This window comes from Muscardinus avellanarius, assembly GCF_963383645.1.
Source record: "Muscardinus avellanarius genome assembly, chromosome: 9".
Lineage (NCBI taxonomy): Eukaryota > Metazoa > Chordata > Mammalia > Rodentia > Gliridae > Muscardinus > Muscardinus avellanarius.
In genome coordinates this window covers 7,449,799-7,470,009 of record NC_137795.1, presented here as the reverse complement: position 1 = coordinate 7,470,009, position 20,211 = coordinate 7,449,799, and the positions used below count along the sequence as shown (strand labels likewise).

Here is a 20,211-nt window from a genome sequence, read left to right as displayed (position 1 = left end):
GCTGTGCGCGCCCATCAATCTGCCGGGCGGCGGCGGGCGGGGGCTGTTTGTAACTTTGCTGCCTCGGTCGCCGCGGTCCCGGGGGAGCGGGCTCCGGCGCTCGCCCCCATTGGCCGCCGCCGAGTCAGCTGGTGCGATTTGCTGCTGTCGCTTTTGGCGTTCGGCCATCCAGAAACAAACCAGTTCGATGACTACTAATAGTTATAGCCAGATGTACTAATACACAACAAATCACAGTCCTGCAGAGGGGCGCGCAAATGAGTTCCTATTTTGTGAATCCCACTTTCCCCGGGAGCCTGCCCAGCGGCCAGGACTCCTTCCTGGGCCAGCTGCCCCTCTACCCGGCCGGCTATGACGCGCTGAGGCCCTTCCCGGCCTCGTACGGGGCGTCGAGCCTCCCGGACAAGACGTACCCCTCACCCTGTTTCTACCAACAGTCCAACTCGGTCCTGGCCTGCAACCGGGCGTCCTACGAGTACGGGGCCTCGTGTTTCTACTCTGATAAGGACCTCAGTGGCGCCTCGCCCTCGGGCAGTGGCAAGCAGAGGGGCCCCGGGGACTACCTGCACTTTTCTCCTGAGCAGCAGTACAAACCCGACAGCAGCAGCGTGCAGGGCAAAGCCCTCCTGGATGAAGGCGCCGACCGGAAGTACACGAGCCCGGTTTACCCCTGGATGCAGCGGATGAACTCCTGCGCGGGTAAGGCGCCCTGCACCCCGCCCCCACCCCACCCCAGACGTGCGGGAGCGACCGGGGCCAGAGGGAGGGAGGGGAACGAGGTAGGGAGGAAAGAAAGAATGAAGAAAGTTCCTTGGGCTTAAAAAAAAATATACATTAAAAACCCGAGGAAGAAAACTTCCCAGAGGGGCAGACAGGCGGAAGCAGAGGCGAGGCAGGGGGTAGGTAAGGGCCGTGTAAGGTGACACTTTGGGGGTGGGATCACTCCTGGCTACGTGAGAACTGTGACCGCTCAGGGGCCACCTGAAGAGGCAGGGGAGCTGCTGAGAGGCCAGCTTGCCCAGGCTGCACCCTCAGAGCTTCCTACTCAGGTCCCCACGCAGAGCGGGCTTCCAGCCACCTCAGACGCCTCCCTCGCCTTCTAACCCCTCTCCTTTCTGCCCTTTAGAAACCCAGGCAGAGGGAGGCCCAGGCCAAGCCTGGGCCAGTGTCCCCCCAAAGCCTTGGAGGGCACATCTCCAGGCTCAGGGTTCTCTCTCTCCCCTCCCTCCCCTCCTTCCTTCCCCTTGCTCACTCTTAACCAGCTCCTGCCTTTTTCTGAGCCCCTGTCTGAGCCTCACACCTGACTGGGGGGGGGTCTCCCAAGGTTGGCACCAGAGCAGGCAGCCCAACACAACTCCACATTGCCAGAGACCCCCAGATTGCCTCCAGCTCCATCTCCCCTGCCCCTGGTGGCCAGAGTCTACACAGGGATCACCCTTCCCCTTCTGAGCAGGACAGAAGCTGATGAGGATTTGAACGCTTAAAATTGTGCCTTCAAAACCACTACCGCCACAGTGGAGCTGTTTTTCAGATGGGTCCATGGTTTGGGAGATCTGCAGAGTTGAAAGGGCTGCCCATGTTGAACTCCCACCCCCCAAACGTGCTGAGTCCTGACATGGGTGCCCCAGGAGCATCCTCAGAGACAAGTGTGTGGCCTCAGAGGGTTCACACCACTCACAGGGCTCCACTCCCACCACACACCCCTGACGCCCCACAAAGACAGGGCTTTGGTGTCTCGGGTGAAGAATGTCCATCCTGTTATTTCCGTAACAGAACCAGTATAATACCAGTGTAATGGTTTTCTTATGAGCCAGGTTTTTAAAAAACAAGAACTCCCCACTCCAAGTCGTTGTGGGTGGGAAACATCTCCTCGGTGTGAAATCATCTCCACTGTCCAGCGAGCTTTCAGCCCAGATGCAGGGAGAGGTGCGGGGGTTTCCAGCCCAGAGGCCCCTAGCAGGCGGCACGGGGGACCCTCAGGACCCTCGCTTACCGCACCCGGCCATTTCTGCCCGCAGGTGCTGTGTACGGGAGCCACGGGCGCCGAGGCCGCCAGACCTACACGCGCTACCAGACGCTGGAGCTGGAGAAGGAGTTCCACTTCAACCGCTACCTGACGCGGCGCCGCCGCATCGAGATCGCCCACGCGCTCTGCCTCACCGAGCGCCAGATCAAGATCTGGTTCCAGAACCGCCGCATGAAGTGGAAAAAGGAGCATAAACTCATCAATTCCACGCAGCCCAGCGGGGCGGACTCGGAGGCGAAAGCGGGCGAGTAGCCGGTCGGAGAGGGACCAGGCCGGCGCTGCAGCCTCCTTTGGCCCTGCCCGGTGGTCCTTGCCTGCTCCCCAACTTTCTTCCCCGCCTGCTCCGCCTCGGGAGGCTTCCGCGACTTCAGGGGAGCCAGGAGCTCTCTTCAGACGCCTCGGCACTTATTTATGACAAAAAGATCCCCCCCACACCACACCCAGCCAACCCCAGCGGGGGAGTGGAGTGCGCCGTACGCACAAGGGCCGCTTCCTAAGGCTGTCCAGACCGGCTCCCGGGTGCCAGGGTGCGCCCCGAATCCATCCCCGCCTCTGCGCCCCCGGAGCTCGGGAGGCCGCGCTGCTGGGGGAGCCGGAGGCCCAGGCCGTGGTCGGTTCGGCGTCTGGGCATCTCCGCCTCGGCCCCTCGCCAGTAAGTCCTCGAGGGCGTCGCCAAGTCATCTCGGGCACTATCAAGAGAGGGCCCCGGCCCTGTGGCAGCAGGTCAGGACGCCCCCAAGCAGGAGGAAGCTGGACGAACAAAGGGGCCCCGGCAGAGCCCAGTCTCTCGGGCCGCGCACAACCCTGGAAAATAAGCGGCCTCTGCCGGGGCGAGGCAACCTGGGCGCCGGTGGAGCCTCCCAGCCCCGGGAGCGACGGGGCTCCCGCGGGCTCCGGGCCGCGCATCCAGCTCTCTGCCTCCGACAGCGCTGGCGCCGCCGCCGAGCCGCTTTCGGGACACGACGAGGGGGCGCTGGGCCCTGGGAGCCGCCAGGGTCCTGGCTTGCAGGGGCGCCCGCGACGCCCAGCCTCCGGTGCGGAGACTCCCCTCGCCTCTCGGCTCCACGAGTGGTTTACTTTCGTCTTTCGGAGCCCAGAAAAATAACTACGGAGATACTAGGCACTGCCACAAAATGCGTTCTTTAGCTCCTGGAGGTCTAAGCAAGACCCCAATAACTCGGCCCCCGGCCCCCAGCCCGCCAGCAGCCTCTGTGGCCGAGGGGGGCCCGGGCCCGCCCCCCCCCCCCGGGTTCACCGAGAACCCTCAGACCTGGGGCCTGGCTGGCTCTAGGAACGCGACCCGGTGCTGAAGATTCTCCAGTCTGGATGCGTAAGCAAATCAAACAGCACACTAATGACACGAAAACCATATTTATGCGAAAGAATAATCGGCTCCGCTTATAAAAGTGTATGGAATTTGACCTCGTCTCGCAGAAACACTACACAAAAGCTATCTTTAATAGACGCCTGTCATTCAGGAGCGGCGGGGACACTGTCCCTCATGCGCTCGCAAAAACAAGAGCCGTAATTGTAGCTGCTGCTGCGGGCAGGATTTATTTCTCCAATTGGCTAAATGGCCTCCTCCCCTTCCCCCCGAAGGTGATATCTGTATTTTCAAAATTGAGAGCTGCCGGCAGGACGGGCAGAACCGTCCCCAACCTCGAAACAAAAATAAGAGGGGCTGCAGAGCGGGGAGGGGGAAAATAAAGTTGTTGTGAATAAATTCCAAGCCACCACCTCCCCCTGATCCTCTGCATCCTCGCCGGGCGCGCGATCGGCAGCTGACGGCCGCACAATTGGTACATCCTAATGGAACTGCGAGGGAAATGCAATAATTTTGCCATAATGGGCTGTAACCTCGATTCGACCCCGGCCCTGGCTGCCCGGGGTCGGAAGCGGAGCAATGCGCCCCGCCTCCAGCGGGTGGCGCTCGAGTCCGACTGAACGGCGGCCGCGGGCGGCGGGCACGCGCCCAGGGCGCGCGCGCCACCCCGCGCGCCTCCACCCAACTCCCCCATTAGTGCACGAGTTTACCTCTAGAGGTCATCAGGCAGGATTTACGACTGGACAACAAAAGCACGTGATTCGAAGTCGTACCCCATATTTGGGTGCCTACGTAGGAGGGAACCAAGTACATGTCCCAGTCATTTCCATAATTCATCATAAATTGTGCAAGGGTGCTATAGACGCACAAACGACCGCGAGCCACAAATCAAGCACACATATCAAAAAACAAATGAGCTCTTATTTTGTAAACTCATTTTGCGGTCGCTATCCAAATGGCCCGGACTACCAGTTGCATAATTATGGAGATCATAGTTCCGTGAGCGAGCAATTCAGGGACTCGGCGAGCATGCACTCCGGCAGGTACGGCTACGGCTACAATGGCATGGATCTCAGCGTCGGCCGCTCGGGCTCCGGCCACTTTAGCTCCGGGGAGCGCGCCCGCAGCTACGCGGCCGGCGCCGGCGCGGCGCCCTCGGAACCCAGGTACAGCCAGCCGGCCACGTCCACGCACTCGCCTCCGCCCGACCCGCTGCCCTGCTCCGCCGTGGCCCCGTCGCCCGGCGGCGACAGCCACCACGGCGGGAAAAACTCCCTGGGCACCTCGAGCGGCGCCGCGGCCGCCGCCGGCAGCACCCACATCAGCAGCAGAGAGGGGGTCGGCGCGGCGTCGGGAGCCGAGGAGGACGCCCCCGCCAGCGGCGAGCCGGCCAGCGCGCAGGGCGAGCCCAGCCCCGCGCCGCCCGCGCAGCCCCAGATCTACCCGTGGATGCGCAAGCTGCACATAAGTCACGGTAACGCCGCCTTCCCGGGACCCCCGCGCCCCCGCCGCGGTCCCTGCCGGCCCGGGCCCTTCCTCTGCTCCCCATCCTCCTCCCCATCCTCCTCCTCCTCCTCGGCAGCACCCTGCGCCCGAAAAGAGTGGGGGGGACGGGCTGGTGCCAGGCAAGTTTAGACGGTGAAAGGGGGAGAGAGGGGGGAAGGAATCCGTCTCCAAGCCCGGAGCCTGGGAACGCGCTCCCGGGTCGGGCCGGCCGAGCAGGGCGCGGAGGGGTGGCCGGGGTGGCGGGAGGGGCCGTGAATCGGGCTTGTCAGGGTAGATAATTTATGAGGAGGGCTACGCTGGGGAAACGGCGTTACTAATGAGAGCCCCCCAAAAGGGGCTTGTGGGGGGGACAATCAAGGCGAGGGCCGGCGGGATTCTGAAGTTTGGGGGCCAGAGGGAGAGGGGGAAGGAGAGAGGAGAGCAGGGGAGCTGCAGCCTCCAGCGGACGGCCTGGAGCCGAGGCGGCCCGCGGGCTGGAACTTTGGGGACGGGGAGCTGCAGGCCCTGGGGTGCTGCTCCGGGGGGGTTCCGAGCGGCCGGCAGCCCCGGAGGGCTGTGCCCCTGCTCGGGGCGCCCGGGACGGGGCGGGAGGGCAGGAGAGGGGCGAGGGAAAGCCGGGCGGTCCTCCGGACGCGATCCCAGCCTCTGATGGCCCGATTGTGCCCAGAGTCCAAATCGTATTGTTTTCTGTCTAGAAAGGAAGAGGACAGGAAATTCGGGAGGGGTGGGCGGGCAGGGAGGGAGGACTTGTTGAGCCTTTGGCCGGGGTCCCCCCCGCTCAGGACCCTGGGTTTGTCTAGCTGGGGGGCTTTAGAAGCGAGGGAGGGGGAGCCCAAGGAGTTGGAGGCTAACGCGCTGACTTTTCTGTTGCAGACAACATAGGCGGCCCGGAAGGCAAGAGGGCCCGGACGGCCTACACCCGCTACCAGACCCTGGAGCTGGAGAAGGAGTTCCATTTCAACCGCTACCTGACCCGCAGAAGAAGGATTGAAATAGCACATGCTCTTTGCCTGTCCGAGAGACAAATTAAAATCTGGTTCCAAAACCGGAGAATGAAGTGGAAAAAAGATAATAAGCTGAAAAGTATGAGCATGGCGGCGGCGGGAGGGGCCTTCCGCCCCTGAGGGTGTGAGCGTTAAAGTGCTGAGCAGTAATAGCGGATCCCCGCATAGTGTCAGTACTAAGGTGACTTTCTGAAACTCCCCTGTGTTCCTTCTGTGAAGAAGCCCCGTCCCGTTGCCCTGATTCATCTTTTAATCATGAGCCTGTTTATTGCCAGATAGCGCCTGTAATAACTAGATCCGCTTCCTGTTCATCTCTTTGTCCTGAATGGCTTTGTCTTGAAAAAAAATAGATGTTTTAACTTATTTATATGAAGCAAGCTGTGTTACTTGAAGTAACTATAACAAAAAAGAAAAGAGAAAAAAAACACAAAAAAATCCCCCCTCCGACCTCGTTTAGTGCCAATGTCGTGTGTTGCACTCGAGTTGTGTAACTGTGCATGTGTGTGGAGGTGTACCTGTCTCAATAGCTCCAAGCTGTTAAAGATATTTTTATTCAAACTACCTATACTCCCTGTGTAATTAATGCTGTCGTAGAGGTGACTTGATGAGACACAACTTAACCTGTCCGTCGTGTAGTGACTAGTGACTCTGTGGCGAAACTGTGACTCCGAGCGGTGTGTCCCTGCGTGCCTTTGTAGGACCCTTTGCACGAACTCCAGAAGTGGCTCTTATAAGCGCAGCTTCAAGTGATGTATGTTTTTGTGAACAAAGTTACAAATATTGTCCAAGTCTGGCTGTTTAAGCAAACTGTGATCAGCTTTTTTGATTTTTTTTTTTGGTATTTGTTTTTAAGGAAAAATACTGACTGGAAACAACAAACAACAACAAAAAAATAAACTTTCTATTGTAAGTTCTCTTGGTCTGGTTTGTGCGAAATAGCAAGCGGCTCACTCTGGTTTTCTGTCTGTCCAGTCCTGGGAGCGGGTGAGTCTGAGGCCACCTGGGCAGCCTGGCTGTGCATGGAGGCCTCAGACCAGCATCCTGTGCCCAGTCAACCTCCCTCACTGCGACCCATCACAGAGTTCAGGGCAGGGCCATAGGCTGTTCCAAAGTCCACCCTGCCCATCTCTGAGGGAACCACCTTAATTTGCTGGGTACAAAAAGGAGACAGAGAGAGAAAGGAAGGAGGAAAGGCCCAGGGCTTTGTGTGTTCCTCAGGCACACCCAGACCTGGGTCTCTTTCCTGAGGCTGTTCTAGGCCTCTACTTGCTGAAGACCCTGCTATGCCAGGTCCAGGACCCCGAACCCTGTGCCCCTACCCCATCCCGCACCCCTTCCCATCCTGGACCCGGCTGGCTCCCTCTGCTACAATTAACTTGCTACAAACAGAAGGTACTTACCCCGTCTTAGCTGGGTTGGGCAACTCCTCAGAGCGGCTAAAGCGCAACTAGAGATTTGCACATTTACCGACTGCTTACACTCATGCCGTCTTTCCTTTTAAAAGTTATAAAACAGTAAACTTTATAAGCCCCAGTTCCGGCTATATGACATTTGGGTGCCAAATGAATAGGGTTTTGTCTATGAATTAGATCGTAAAATCATCCATAGCACAGACAGATCGGCTCACTGGCTATAAAACGTCACGTGGGGCCATTAAAGTAAGTTTTATGGTTTTGGGGAGTTGACATCCAACATTATATACCACATAACATATAATCTCACTGACGCTGGACTCCATTTGACTCTTTTGCAGGCTACGTGTGCTGCCTGGCCATTCAAATTGTCAATTTTAAGTCCAGAAGTGTCCAAACCACAAGTTCTCAAAACTCTCTGAAAAATGGCTCCCTCCGAGTTAAGGTAAGCTCCCCTTCTGAGTTTATTTGTACTGTGAAAACTTTTTTTTTCCCCCCCTGGTTTTCTCTCACTCTCTCTCCTTCTTTCTCTCTCTGGTTCAATAACTCTGAGGCTGCCTCTGAATTCAGAAAGGGAAAGCAGTTTGTCTCGGTCCAGACTAGCAGCGCCAGGAGCCAGCTTCGCGGGGCAAACGCGAGGTGGCCGGTCGGGCATCCCCAGGCCTAACTTAAATTGCTTCGTAACCGCGGATGTTAATGACTTCCGCTGCTCCCACCGCCGGCCTGCAAAAAGATGATTTTTGTGTGCGGAGAGGCCCGTGAGTGGAGCCTTGGCAGGCCTAACCCCCCTCCTTTCGATGCCTGGCCTGGTACCGGCTCTTGGGGGGTCGTGGAGCCCTGGGGTGGGGGGCTGGGAGACAGTGGGGCGCCGGGCCGCGGGCGCCAAGGACCTCGCTGAGCCCGGGAGTTTGAAAGAAAGGCCGGGGTAGGGCCGAGGCGGACTCTGGCGGGATTCCTTATGGGCTGTGGCAATATGTCTTCTCAGGCCCAGGGTCATTTGGCAGGGCTGAATTGTGGCGGGCGCCTTCGGGCCGGGTTTCAGGCTGGCTGAGGCCCGCGGGGCGCGGGTTGCACCTACAGGCCGGACCCAGGGCCCTGGAGGCCGAGCCAGGCCGCCGGCGCCCACTGGTCCTGGGGCCTGCGGGGTCCCCACCTGGGGGGGCTCAGCACCCCTCCCCCCGCGCCGGGGACCAGGCCCTGAACCTTGCTTGCCTTTTTCTTTCGCTGGAACTGTTCTCACCAGCCTGTGAGTCTGAAGCAATAAACTTTATGGCCGGATTTAACTTTAGTCTTTGAATCCCCAGGCTAATTGAAAGGGGTTAGTGTTTTATTTTCTTCCTCCCTGCCTTTCTCCTCTCCTTTCCTTTTCCTCTCTCTTTTTTGTAGAATTAAAACATCTATGCACAGCACCCTCAAAAGGCAACTTTAGGTTGCCCCTAGATAACACTACGGATTGGAGAAATTTACTCCCCCTGAAGATACAGACAAATTCTCCCTTCCAAACTGTGCCCTAAAGTTTTGGGGGAAATGGAGGTGTCTTCAGTGCCCAACTTAAAAGTCCCTAGAGCCATTGGGTTGTTTTTCCTGACACATCATAAAGGGTAGTTTGGGGAAGAAACTGGTCGTTTGTCGGTAGGAGATTTCCGCCTCTTTTCTTAGTTGCGCCTTCTGTTTGATCCCAGGAAATTTACATAATCTATGATTTCTAAAACAATCTCCAAGATTACACCAATGGGTAAAGTAAGGTGAAAAAACATGTTTTTCCTGGGTACACTTCTGCCTTGGCCCCAGCCACCCCTTCTGGTCTCAGCCCCCACATTTTCCAGTGGGAGGTCAAGCAGAGGGGCTCTGTGGCCTTTCTGGTGTCTTTTTCTGGGGTGGTTATCCACAAGGGACTTAGCACATTTTCCCCAATCCTGCCTGAGGAGTTTATCCAAATTCTCCAACTATACTGACAAATGAAAAAAAAAAAAAAAAAAAGACTGGCTGTACTTTTTTTTTTCTTAGGAGTTGGGTAGTTTTTCTGCAAGGGCTAATTGGTAGATTTACCAAGTGCTTAAAGAGAAACATGTAAACGTGTAGGTTTGAAATTTTGCATAACTTTATTGAACAGAGGTCACCTATACTCAATATAGGTCCAACACGTTTCCCCAAAATGAGAGATACAGAAAGCAAAACCTTGAAGTTTTTTTTTTTTTAATCCTCCTACAAATCCTACTTTTCAGAAATAGGGGCAAGAGGAAGAATTCCTGAAGTCATTTAGCGTGGCCTGTTAAGGAGATATTGGTATTTCAGCACTCAAGGGAATGTCTTCACATCTTAGTGGAAACCAGGTTGAAAATTCAACAAGGGTGTGGATTCTCTCTTATTATTTTATGTGTCTTTGAGATTTCTGGAATCTTTGTCCTGCTGTTGAGTCTGGGGTTCTTTATTGGAAGATATTGGGTTACAGTTTTACTTTGGTTACTTATTTTGGTGATCTGGCTTGACTGACTTCTTGGTGATTGAAATTACAAGCAGAAAAGAAAAAAAAAAAAAAAGGAGCCAGGGTGAGGCAGGCAGGTTAGTCTGAGTACCTCCTGTAAAGAATGCGTTCCAACCCCTTCATGGGCCACACCCTATCCTGGGGTAAGAAAATGTACAGAAAGGCTCCTGAGTTGAATCCAGTGTCAAACAGCAGGAGACTCTTTCCCACAAATGTAAACTCTTAGAGGCTATGCATGTCCTCAGCCTGCCTAATTCCGTCTATTTTGATCTTCATAAAACTTAAGTAGAATGTAAGGGAACAGGTCAACCCACAGGTCATTAAATGACTCCTGGAAAACACAGCATCCAGCCAGACCTTTGTGGGTGTCACTGGAGCGATTTTTTCCCTCCCTACTTTTATAGGAAGTAAACGGAAGAGCTTGGCTGGTTATCTGCTGATTCTGTAGAGAAGTTATTTCTTCTTGTGCATTCTTCTGGGTTGTTTTTTTGCAAAGGAACTCAGGGAGAAGCATCTCTGTCACTGAGGGGCTTTATGAAGACATCCAGCCTCAGCCGGTGGCAAAAGTGTGTGTTTGTGCTTCTCCTCATCTTGTAAAAAGAGAAGGCTGCGGAAATGTGCAGGAGCTCCTTTGTTTCCACAAGCCTAAGAGACGATATTTCCTGAACTATAAATACAGTAGGAAGCTTCTGGTCACACTTGCTTAGGGGTTTGTTAGGGTTTCATGGTCTAATTTCACAACATTATTCCAAGATTCCTTTTCTCCTGTGATTCCCCCTGCTGAATTCATTGTTGGCAACTTCTGGGAGAACAAGGCAGAATTTTCTACCAGAAACAGTCATGTTCATTTGGGGAGATGCAGGGAGTATATTGTCCAAACACCCACCTCCTAAAAAGATTGGCTGTCATAAGAGCAAAGGTGCTCCTTTTGGCCTGAAAGATGTCCTCAGTGTCCCCCTGCCTTTGCAGGGATCTATGCAGAGCCTTGTGGGCTTCATCCCTTAGGATTCTAAAAGGGGCATCTCCTTCTAGTCAATACTATTATCGGGGCTCCCAGGCCAGGGCTGAGGGGTCCCAGCCTAGGTTCCCACCCACCTAGGGGAGGGAGCCACAGTCCTAGCCATTCCTAGCCCCAGGACTGGAAGATCAGCCCAGGTCTGTTTTGTTTGGGGTTTTTCCACAAAGAAATGTGTCCTTCTCCCACCAGATCTTTTCCCCACAAATGGGTCTTTTTAATAATAATATTTGTTATGAAGGTTATTAGGTAATTATTGCGATTTTGTGAAGCAGCCCTTGCTGGAGGTGAAGTCTGTCACCTCCTAACAAATGACACCCGAACAGTTCACTGCCGGGTTAAGTAAATGCAGAGAAGATAAATCTGCACACCCTAGGAATCGCCAGCAGAGCACGCTTTAGTACAAGTTCACAGTCAACTCGCCCGCCTGGGCCAGCTCTCCCAACAATTAGGGCTGTGTCTTTATTTTTAAATAAAGGGAAAAAATGTCTCCACTTCCCATTGCTGGCATTCCCCTCATCTCCCCTTTTCTTTAGCCTTTTGAAAGATTCTCCTGTTGTATTTTGAATTTGCCCCGTTAAGTGGAGGCCTGAGTGATCTCAGTGCATCTAGTTCCTATCTCAATCCTGGCAAAAAGAAACAGAAGGCCGATTTGACAGGAAATACTGTCACAAATGCACAAAAACAACCAGTTCACCCTCTAATTCCAAAATGCAGTAGCAGAAGCAGGGCACCCTGAGATCCTGGGGCCCCCTCCCCCGAAAGAAGAGACTCAGCTTTGTGTATCTTTGTGGTTAGTACACTACAACTAAGGGTCAAAAAGTTGAGGGTCAAAAGTTTACATTGTGTAGCACTCTTAGTCATCTGCCCAGACAGAGTTTGATGTCAATGTTAGCGCTGCGGTCTTGACTATCAGCACAAAAGATAAAATGGCTGGAGTGACGCGTGTATCACGGTATGGACTCCAGGTGAACCCTAGTGCTTGAATGACCTCAATTACGGAGGAAAGGATAGAAAATTCCTCTTTTCAAGAGCAATACGTGCTGTATTTCATGTTGAATTATCGCTTCCATTCTGAGGGAGTAGCAGCAGGTAAATAGGCATAGATTACTGAAGCACCAACACCTCGGATGCTGGAGGACCAAGAGTGGTTTGTGGGCTTGCCACAATTGAAAAAAAGCTCAAAATTCATCAGTTGACCTCCAAGAAATCATAGAGCAACTTCCCAGTGTCCCATTATACTCTCAAAGGCAAGAGGACTGGGCAGAAAACCTCCTCTATTTAAGAAAGATGATTTTGATTGGTTGGGTTTTTTTTTAACGTTCATATAATGACCCCTGAGGTGCGTGAGGAAAAGGGCAAGCACAGGCAATTCTTGCCAAAAGCATCCTTTGCCATTTCAAACACAGAAAACACCTTTTTTTTTATTTCTGACAGTGTAACCCACTAAATGCAAAGGGTTCTCAAGAGCTGGAAGGGAAGGAAGGGAGGACCTCTTGGAAGGGGCAGTATTCCTACCAGCAGCAGCAGGGAAGAAACATTTAAGTGGTTGGAATTTATTGTTTCATTCATTAGGAAACCACATTGGATGTAAAAGGCATTCTACAACCAAGAAGTAAATAACTAGAGAACAAGAAGGTAGAATCCACAAATGCCACTATTAAGACCACCACGAGAGACTTCTGTTCTTCAGAAAATGCCTTTTAAAAATACACATGGAAATAAAAGAGAGACAGCTAAGAAGAGAGGAGAGGAAACTAAGGAGGGAGGGTGGGAGAAGAGAGGAAAAAAAGGGTTAGTGTATTTAGGAAGCTGACTGGGACCAAGACTTGTGTGTGTGTGTTGCAACTAAAGAACTAAACAATATTTTATTTTTCATGCATCTAGATTAAGTGTTGGTGCTGTTAGAATCTATTTTTCTGGGGAATATGTTTTCCTTTTTCTATGTATTGGCCTTCAACTGATCAATGTAGGAAAACAGAGAAGAGAAAGATGAAATATTTCCCTAGATTTTTTTCTTCCTAATTTTAGAGATAAGTCATGTAGTCAGAATATAGACTCTTGCAGGGATGGTTAAGATCATTCCAATATATTCGGCTTGGCTGGATATAACGGTGCCAGGTAGCTTCAATACTAAAGTAAATATTTTCCGCACACGGCCTTCGTGGAAGTAATCAGGGTGCTTCTACTGTGCAATGTGTAAAGTTTTCACTGTGGCCAAGAGCTTGGAGCCAAATGGGGTTTTGCCAGATGAAATAGAAGAAAGGAAACAACTGTGGTGACTGCTGTTACAGCAGTGAACACTTTACCACATCTGGGCTCCTGAAAGGAAGAAAACCGAAACCCTTCTTACCAAGGGAGCCGGGCTGTCTCTTCTAGAGAACCGGTCCATTGTATTTTGGGTTCCAGCCATGTGGCACACCTTAGAAACATTTTAGGTTCGGTGCTCATAGACCGAGCTCAGCTAGTCTTTAAAGTGAAAGAGATAGGTGCTTGCAGGAGTGGCTGCTTGCAGGAGACTTACCACCTCATTCAGAGGAGTTCTATCTTTCTGGCCTCTCACACAATCCTGGTTAAAACTAATTTATAATCCTAATATGGAGTTCAGGCTTTATGCCTGGGTTGTGTTCATTATTTTAAGCTACCGCAAGGCAAGTACTCCTAAAACAAGGACTCGGTCAAATATCTGGTAGAGCGTGGTTCCTCTACAATCCTGTGACTTGGGGAGGTGGAGGGAGCCCTCAAACGCCACCTCCAGCATTTGGAGATTCTACCTTTCCCCAGTTTGCTCCAGACATGCGCTTCAGAAGGAGAACAGTCTGGGGGACTCTGGCTCTAAAGAACAAAGAATAAATACAGTCAATACATTCCATAACGTTTACACTTCCTTTGCTTTTTCCCCTTGGTTTTTCCTGAGAAGGAGTGACCTGGGCAAAGCACCCTGCTCTCTAAAAGACACCGTATAGACCTTTTAGAAGCGCAAAGTCCAAGGCCGAGGTGAACTTCAGGTCAGCGCGTCTAACAAATATGAAAATGTCGGCTGGTGAAGGGCGCGCCTTGTGATTTAACAAAGACTGTCAATGTGTAAGATTAATAAGGAACAAAATGCACACGGTGTCACTGTTAGGTCACTTTGAAACTTGGGACAGGGTTGCATTCAAGAGGGAAGGCTGTTCCAAATATATTCAAAATGATTCAAATCAGATTCAAACCAAGCTGCAAACGCTGCCTCTCTCGCGCCCTCCCTCTCCCTCGCATGGCTCCGCTTCTCCGTCTGGGATGCGAGAACGCGATGAAAAGTTATTTTACTTAATGGGATTTTAAGAAAGCTTTTGTTGGGCATATATGTTATCTCCGGAAATGAGCAAATGTGCTTAACAGTTTCCCAAGGAAAGGATAACGCTTTCGCCCGCATGGGACTGGAGCCAGTTGGTGCGCAGAGATTTAGCATGCTCCCTCTCGGCTTGGTTTCAGGGCATCCCATCTTTTCTTGGGCAAGATGTGGCTGGTAAAGTTCAGTTTGCTTTTTAATTGAGTTAGTTTCCTCCTGGCTTGCCTTTGGTGTCCTGGGTCTTATGTAAAGGCAAGAGTTTTTTTTTTTAAAAGAATAATTTTCAAAAGATTGTCTGATTCAATGGAATTATGCTATGGCTTGCAAGAGAGATTGTGGAAGGTTGAGAAAAGGTACTGGGATTGTTTATTGCAGCCATAAATCTTGTAGTAAAATGTCAAAATGTCCGTGTGTGAGATAACACTTGGTGGTCCGGCTCCGTTTGTGTTTATGATAGGAACCGCAGAGACAAGTTACAGGCCTTGGGGGAATCTGTGGAAGCCCATCTTCCTACAGTAATAGAACCACCCGAAACACAGGCACAGTTAACGGTTAAGTCGTTTAGTTTATCCATATACAAAGCAGTGGCCATGTCTCCTTAATACTTAAAATTTCTGTAGAAGGTTCTGAGGTTAAACAACATGAAATTTGTGATTTAGTGTCCACAAATAATATTAAACAGACATAGTAAGGACGCTAGCGCTCACAGCAGATCACAGGAGGAGGGCAAGATTTCCTGGTCTTGTGCTTTTTCTCCCTTGAAGCCGAGAGAGCCCAGATTTGTAATATACACTGTCTATGTGATTTACTTATATTGCATAGTATATAATCCGCGTTTTGTTTTGTTTTTTTCTTGCTGGGAAGAGATGTTGGTGCAGGCAGCTGTATCACAGGTTAGACCTCTCCCCCTAAGTCTAGAGAGGATGTCTAAAGATTATAATCAGTGTTGATTTTTGCCTGTGGCTCAGATTTCATTAAAAACAAAAATTTTAATGTCAATGGACGGCACTCTTCACACGCGTACTCCCAACGTGGAAAACCTCTTTGTACCACTTCAGGATGGTTCCAGTTAGAAAGCTAATGTGATCCCTTTTTTTAACCTCTTTTCCTAAATTAGTTTAAAGATTAGTCCCATGTAATACGCCTTCTGTGACTAAGCATTAAATGACTATCCATCAAATGGATATATCCCAGCATTTAGCAACTCGTAGGAGTAACCGATATAAATGGAGATAGAATTGACCTTCTTTTTGAAGAGCTTCCAGGCTGAAGCTCTAGTTTTCCTTGTCTGCGGTGCGGATTCAGTTTTGAGAAGGCTGTTTGTACTGCCTTTGAAAAATCGACTGAAGTGCACCAGTCGAAATATCTTTGCTTTGCTCGCCAATATGGAAATTATTTTTATTTACTTTTTTGTGGTACTGGAGGTGGAACCCAGGGGCTTTCTACCTCCGGGCTACACTCCCAGACCTATTTTATACCTTATTTGGAAACAGGGTCTCACTAAGGAGCTGAGGCTGGCTTCGAACCTGCGCAATCCTCCTGTCTCAGCCTCCCAAGCGCTAGGACTATAAGCGTGCGCTACCACGCCGGGCTTCTGGAAATTATTTTTAGAATGGTGATTCTGCTTCAATCTAGGCTAGAAAATAAAGGATCTAGGTGTGTCTGGTACTCAGAAGAGGTAGGGGGAAGGTGCCCAGTACAAACAAGGCACCAGTATTTACTTCGAAGATCAACATTAGGCGGAATTAATAAGTAATTTATTTGTTAATAATGGCATAATTAGTTTACCCATCAAATTTCAATTACCAAATGGCAGGCAACAGTCCCCTCTCCCTCCTTTCCGGAGCAACTGATATCGTTAATATGCTAATTTTCTGCAATTCAGAAATTATAGACTGTCCGGTAAAATGTAACTAATACAGCCTCAGAGCAGCATTCAAAAGGAAAAAAAATTCTTGGCTGGAAAAGACTCGTGGGTGATCTGACCCGGCAAGGGGTGTATTCGATCTTTTTAGCTTGTTTTTGGTTGGGGCTTGTTCTGAAATACGAAGTTGTTGGTTTCAAAGCTGGGTTTTGTGGAGACATCGCTCTGTCCCTTCTCATCCGTGGGCCCCTTCTCTTTCCCAGTCGCGCCTAGTGAACGCAGGCATACTTAGTTCTCCAGTGGACGCCTCCCTTCAATTAGATGCTACCAGGAAAGTTCCACTTCCCCTCCCAATTAGGCTAAAAACAACAGACCCTGTGTCTAAAAGAAGGGAAAAGCAAGTGTCCGGTTGTTTGGGGTAGATTCCTTGAGCCCGCCCGCCCACCCTCCGCGGTTGCCCAGCGCCCCAGAGCCCGGGCCTGGAGCAGACGGCGGAGAAGCCCCAGGGCGCGGGAAGGGACGTGCGGTAGGGAGGTGGCTGATCCGCTTCGATCGTTTCATCCCGGGGCCAGGACGAAAACCTGGATGCTCCCCGCTGCCCGCGCCTTCCCTTCCCCGGGCGGGCCTCGAACCCCGGGAAGCGGGGCTGGCCGGGCGGGAGGTCGGCACGCAGCCGCCCAGCTGCCCGGGGGCCTGCGCGCGGCACAGGGCGCGCGCGGGGCCGAGAGGAGCCGCGGCCGGTCGGGCCCGAGCTCCCCGCCGGGACGCAGGTCGGCGCGGGAGGCCGCGGCCCCGCTCGCTCCCCCCGCCGCCCGCCCGCGCGCGCGCCCGGCGCCCACCCGCGCGCTTCCTGATCCGGGTCCGCGCGCCGCGCGCCCATTGGCCGCGCCGTGGCACGTGGGGCGGGGGCGGGGCCGGGCGCGGGCGCGCGGGGGCGGGGCGGGCCGGCGGGGGAGGGGCGGGCGCCGCGGCGAGGGGGATGGGAGCGGGCGAGGGGGGAGGGGCCTCGGCGAGCCCAGAAAAACGACACCGCGAGAAAAATTAGTATTTTTGCACTTCACAAATTAATGACCATGAGCTCGTTTTTGATAAACTCCAACTACATCGAGCCCAAGTTCCCTCCCTTCGAGGAGTACGCGCCGCTCGGCGGCCCGGGCGGGGGCCCCGGCTTCCCGCCGCCCGCGCCCCAGCACCTGCCGCCGCCCCCGCGCCGCGAGCCCCCGGCCGCCGCCGGCCCCGCCGCCGCCGGCCCCCGCGCCCCCCGCGGCGCCAGCCCCGCGCCCCCGGAGCCCGTGGTGTACCCCTGGATGCGGAAGGTCCACGTCAGCGCCGGTACGGGGCGCGGGGCGGGCGGCGGGCCGGGCCCTCGAGGGGACCTTTGTGCCCGGGGTCCCCTTACCGGGAGATTTACGAGACGCCAAACTGTTAGGGCAGTCATTATGGCCCCCATAAATTTAATTGCCCTGGCAGAGGCTTCGGGCCGCGTGTCTTTGAAGCTTTTCTTCAGCCCCAGTGCCCAGCACCGCTCTTTATGGCTCCCGGGTGTTTCCCGTCGTCAATAGCCTGTGCAACATTTTCGTAGCCGTTTTATGTATCTCGCGTGAACTTGGTGTCGGGTTATTATATAATGATGATGTCCGATTGCTCTTCCCCACCCTGCTTCTCTCTCCTCCCCCTGCCCCGCGCCCCGCGGCCTCCTCGGCGGGGTTCTGGGCGGTCAGTCAACCCCAGTTATAACGGAGGGGAGCCCAAGCGCTCGCGAACCGCCTACACCCGGCAGCAGGTCCTGGAGCTGGAGAAGGAGTTCCACTTTAACCGCTACCTGACCCGGCGCCGCCGCATCGAGATCGCCCACACGCTCTGCTTGTCCGAGCGCCAGGTCAAGATCTGGTTCCAGAACCGCAGGATGAAGTGGAAGAAGGATCACAAACTGCCCAACACCAAGATGCGCTCGTCCAACCCGGCCTCCTCGGCCGCCGGGGGCCCGCCAGCAAAAGCACAGACTCAGAGCCCGCACGCCCTTCCCCACTCCCTGCCCGGTGCCCCCACACCCATCCCCTCCTCCTTGTAATCTTCCAGAGACCCAGTTCCGCCTCGGCCCCTCACCTGCCCTCCTCCCTTCCCCCCTTTCTCCACATCCACTCTCCTCCCTGTCTGGACCATAACAGACACCAAAACAGAGCCCACCTTGCTGAGAAGGATAACCAAAATTGAAGACATTGCTCCCAATGAGAGCCGTGCTGGTTGCCACCCAAGGGAGGACGCTGCTTGGTGGGACAATCTGCTGGCCTGAAAAAAGGATGCTGGGTTTGAATACCTTTGAAGACTCACTTGGCATCAGATACACTTGAGGTGTCTAAAGTCAGCTGGAGGAGGCATGCTGACTGGGGACATGTATATTTGTTGCAAGCAGAAGAAAACAGACCCTTTCCCGCCTTCTTTACCTCTCCCTCCTCCATTAAGGCAGCTCATGCAAGCTTGTGTTGAACTGAATAAAGGAGTAGACTTTGTGGACCTCACAAGATTATTTAATTCTCAAAATATGTAGACCTTGATGGTAGGTGATGTAGCTTCCCTTCCTTACATTTATTTAAGATATTGTTAAAGAGATACTGTTGTCTTCTTCTGGGGCCCAATCTCCGGGGAGAGCTGAATGCATTTAGATCCTTGTGCAACTGTGATATGGCTGTATAGAAAGCCATGTGCTACGAATAAACTTCGTTTCAAAAACATTAAAAATCAAAGAGACAGATATGTGTGTTTCCTAAGCTTTTTATTACAAAACACAAATCCTCTGGATTGAAGTGCTTGACCTGCATGTGAAAATCTTGTAGATGGCTTGAGCTGTGTTCACATGGATTTTGACTGCTCACATAATTTGTGTGTGTGTGTGTGTGTGCGTGTGTGTGTGTGTGTGTGTGTGTGTGTGTGTGTTCAACTTGAGCTGAACTCTTGTAGGGCTTGACCCTGCTGTGGAACTGTTCCAAAAAGCAGGAAGGCTCTTGAGCTCTGAGAGGGCTCCTCATTTTCCCAAACTTGGCCAGGATTTCAGGCTTCCAGTCTCTGTAAGGCATAGAAACGTGTCCTTCCCTGCAATGAAAGGTGAAACCACGCGGTGCACAGGGCCCAGGAGTTTCTGCAGCTGTTCTACACACTGAACTCTGAGCACACTTGGAAAGAAGTGGTCCCTTTGGTATTTGTTGCACCTTCACATTTAATCTGCCTGTTTCCCTGGAGATTAAAAAATAGTTTGTGCAAAGGGTTGAGATTGCTTTTGTTTCTGGGCTGGTCCTAAAATCAGTCCTCTTCAAGAAGTACGGCTTGAGCATTTGTGTCTTGTTTGCTTGTTCTTTTTTGAAAAGGCTTTCAAAGTAAAGGGAATTTTCCCAGTGCACCCTCCAGAGTATCTTCTGAGGAGTACAAAAGCATAACGACACCCCAAATGCACCCCGTGTGAAGTAGACCTGGAGGAGTCACTGCTGGGAGACAGCCAAACTCTGAAAATAGGATCATTTTCTGCAAATGCTTTTGGATCATTCTGCTCACTCCCAGAGAACTAGATACACAAGGCTGAAAATAAAAACTCACTTCTCATTTCCAGAACCCTAGCACTTGTGTACTGATTCCAACTCGGCGTGCTGTGCCCTGCAACAAGATACAGAAATGTGACGCGTGCTGGCCCCAGAGTATTAGAACTGTCACCCGGCCTTGCAAAAGCGCAGTTTCTGGGTCATGAAGTCGTTTTAACCGAGATGGGAGAGGGCGTGGTCACCTACCTCTGCAGTACCAGAGGAATTTTAAAGCCAGTTTCCCATCAGTGGCAAAACACTCAGCCGGTTTTAGTGCTGGTACCCATTCACCTTTGCTGCCCTGAGGTGATTCATTCCCAACCTGCAAACAAACCAGATTTGCAAGAGAAGTGATGGACTCAAGTCTCTGCAGGGGTCAAAAAAATTCAGGGTCTTCCCAAGTCAGAAAAAAATAACTGGCATAAAGTGTGTTTTATAAGGTGTGAACGGGTGCCAGGCATTTGTGGAGGCAAGCCACTGCTGCTGAAACTTATTAACCCTCCCCCTGCTACACGCACTTGTAAAACGAAATTAAATCACGCTGAAAATAGCAATTTTCCCAGGAATCATTAATCACCTCATACAATAAATACTTCTTTGTAATTCAACAGCAATTCTGAAAGGCATTCTCTGGGAAAAGTCTGTGGAGGAGAGAGGGATCTTCTTGCAAATAAT

General features: G+C 52.4%; 3 protein-coding genes across 3 annotated transcripts; all 3 read left to right on the top strand.

The window, feature by feature from the left end:
• Positions 1–257: 257 nt before the first annotated feature.
• Positions 258–2,278, top strand: HOXA6 (homeobox A6; the record flags this gene model as incomplete). Its single annotated transcript, XM_080700928.1, has 2 exons — positions 258–699; positions 2,019–2,278. The coding sequence occupies 2 exons, from the start codon at positions 258–260 to the stop codon at positions 2,276–2,278; spliced, it is 702 nt and encodes a 233-aa protein (XP_080557054.1).
• A 1,984-nt stretch (positions 2,279–4,262) lies between these two features.
• On the top strand, positions 4,263–5,980 carry HOXA5 (homeobox A5; the record flags this gene model as incomplete). The annotated part of the gene is made up of 2 exons (XM_080701405.1): positions 4,263–4,824; positions 5,730–5,980. The coding sequence occupies 2 exons, from the start codon at positions 4,263–4,265 to the stop codon at positions 5,978–5,980; spliced, it is 813 nt and encodes a 270-aa protein (XP_080557531.1).
• Positions 5,981–17,034: 11,054 nt separating this feature from the next.
• HOXA4 (homeobox A4) lies at positions 17,035–18,038 on the top strand (the record flags this gene model as incomplete). The annotated part of the gene is made up of 2 exons (XM_080701149.1): positions 17,035–17,299; positions 17,689–18,038. The coding sequence occupies 2 exons, from the start codon at positions 17,035–17,037 to the stop codon at positions 18,036–18,038; spliced, it is 615 nt and encodes a 204-aa protein (XP_080557275.1).
• Between the last annotated feature and the right edge of the window lie 2,173 nt (positions 18,039–20,211).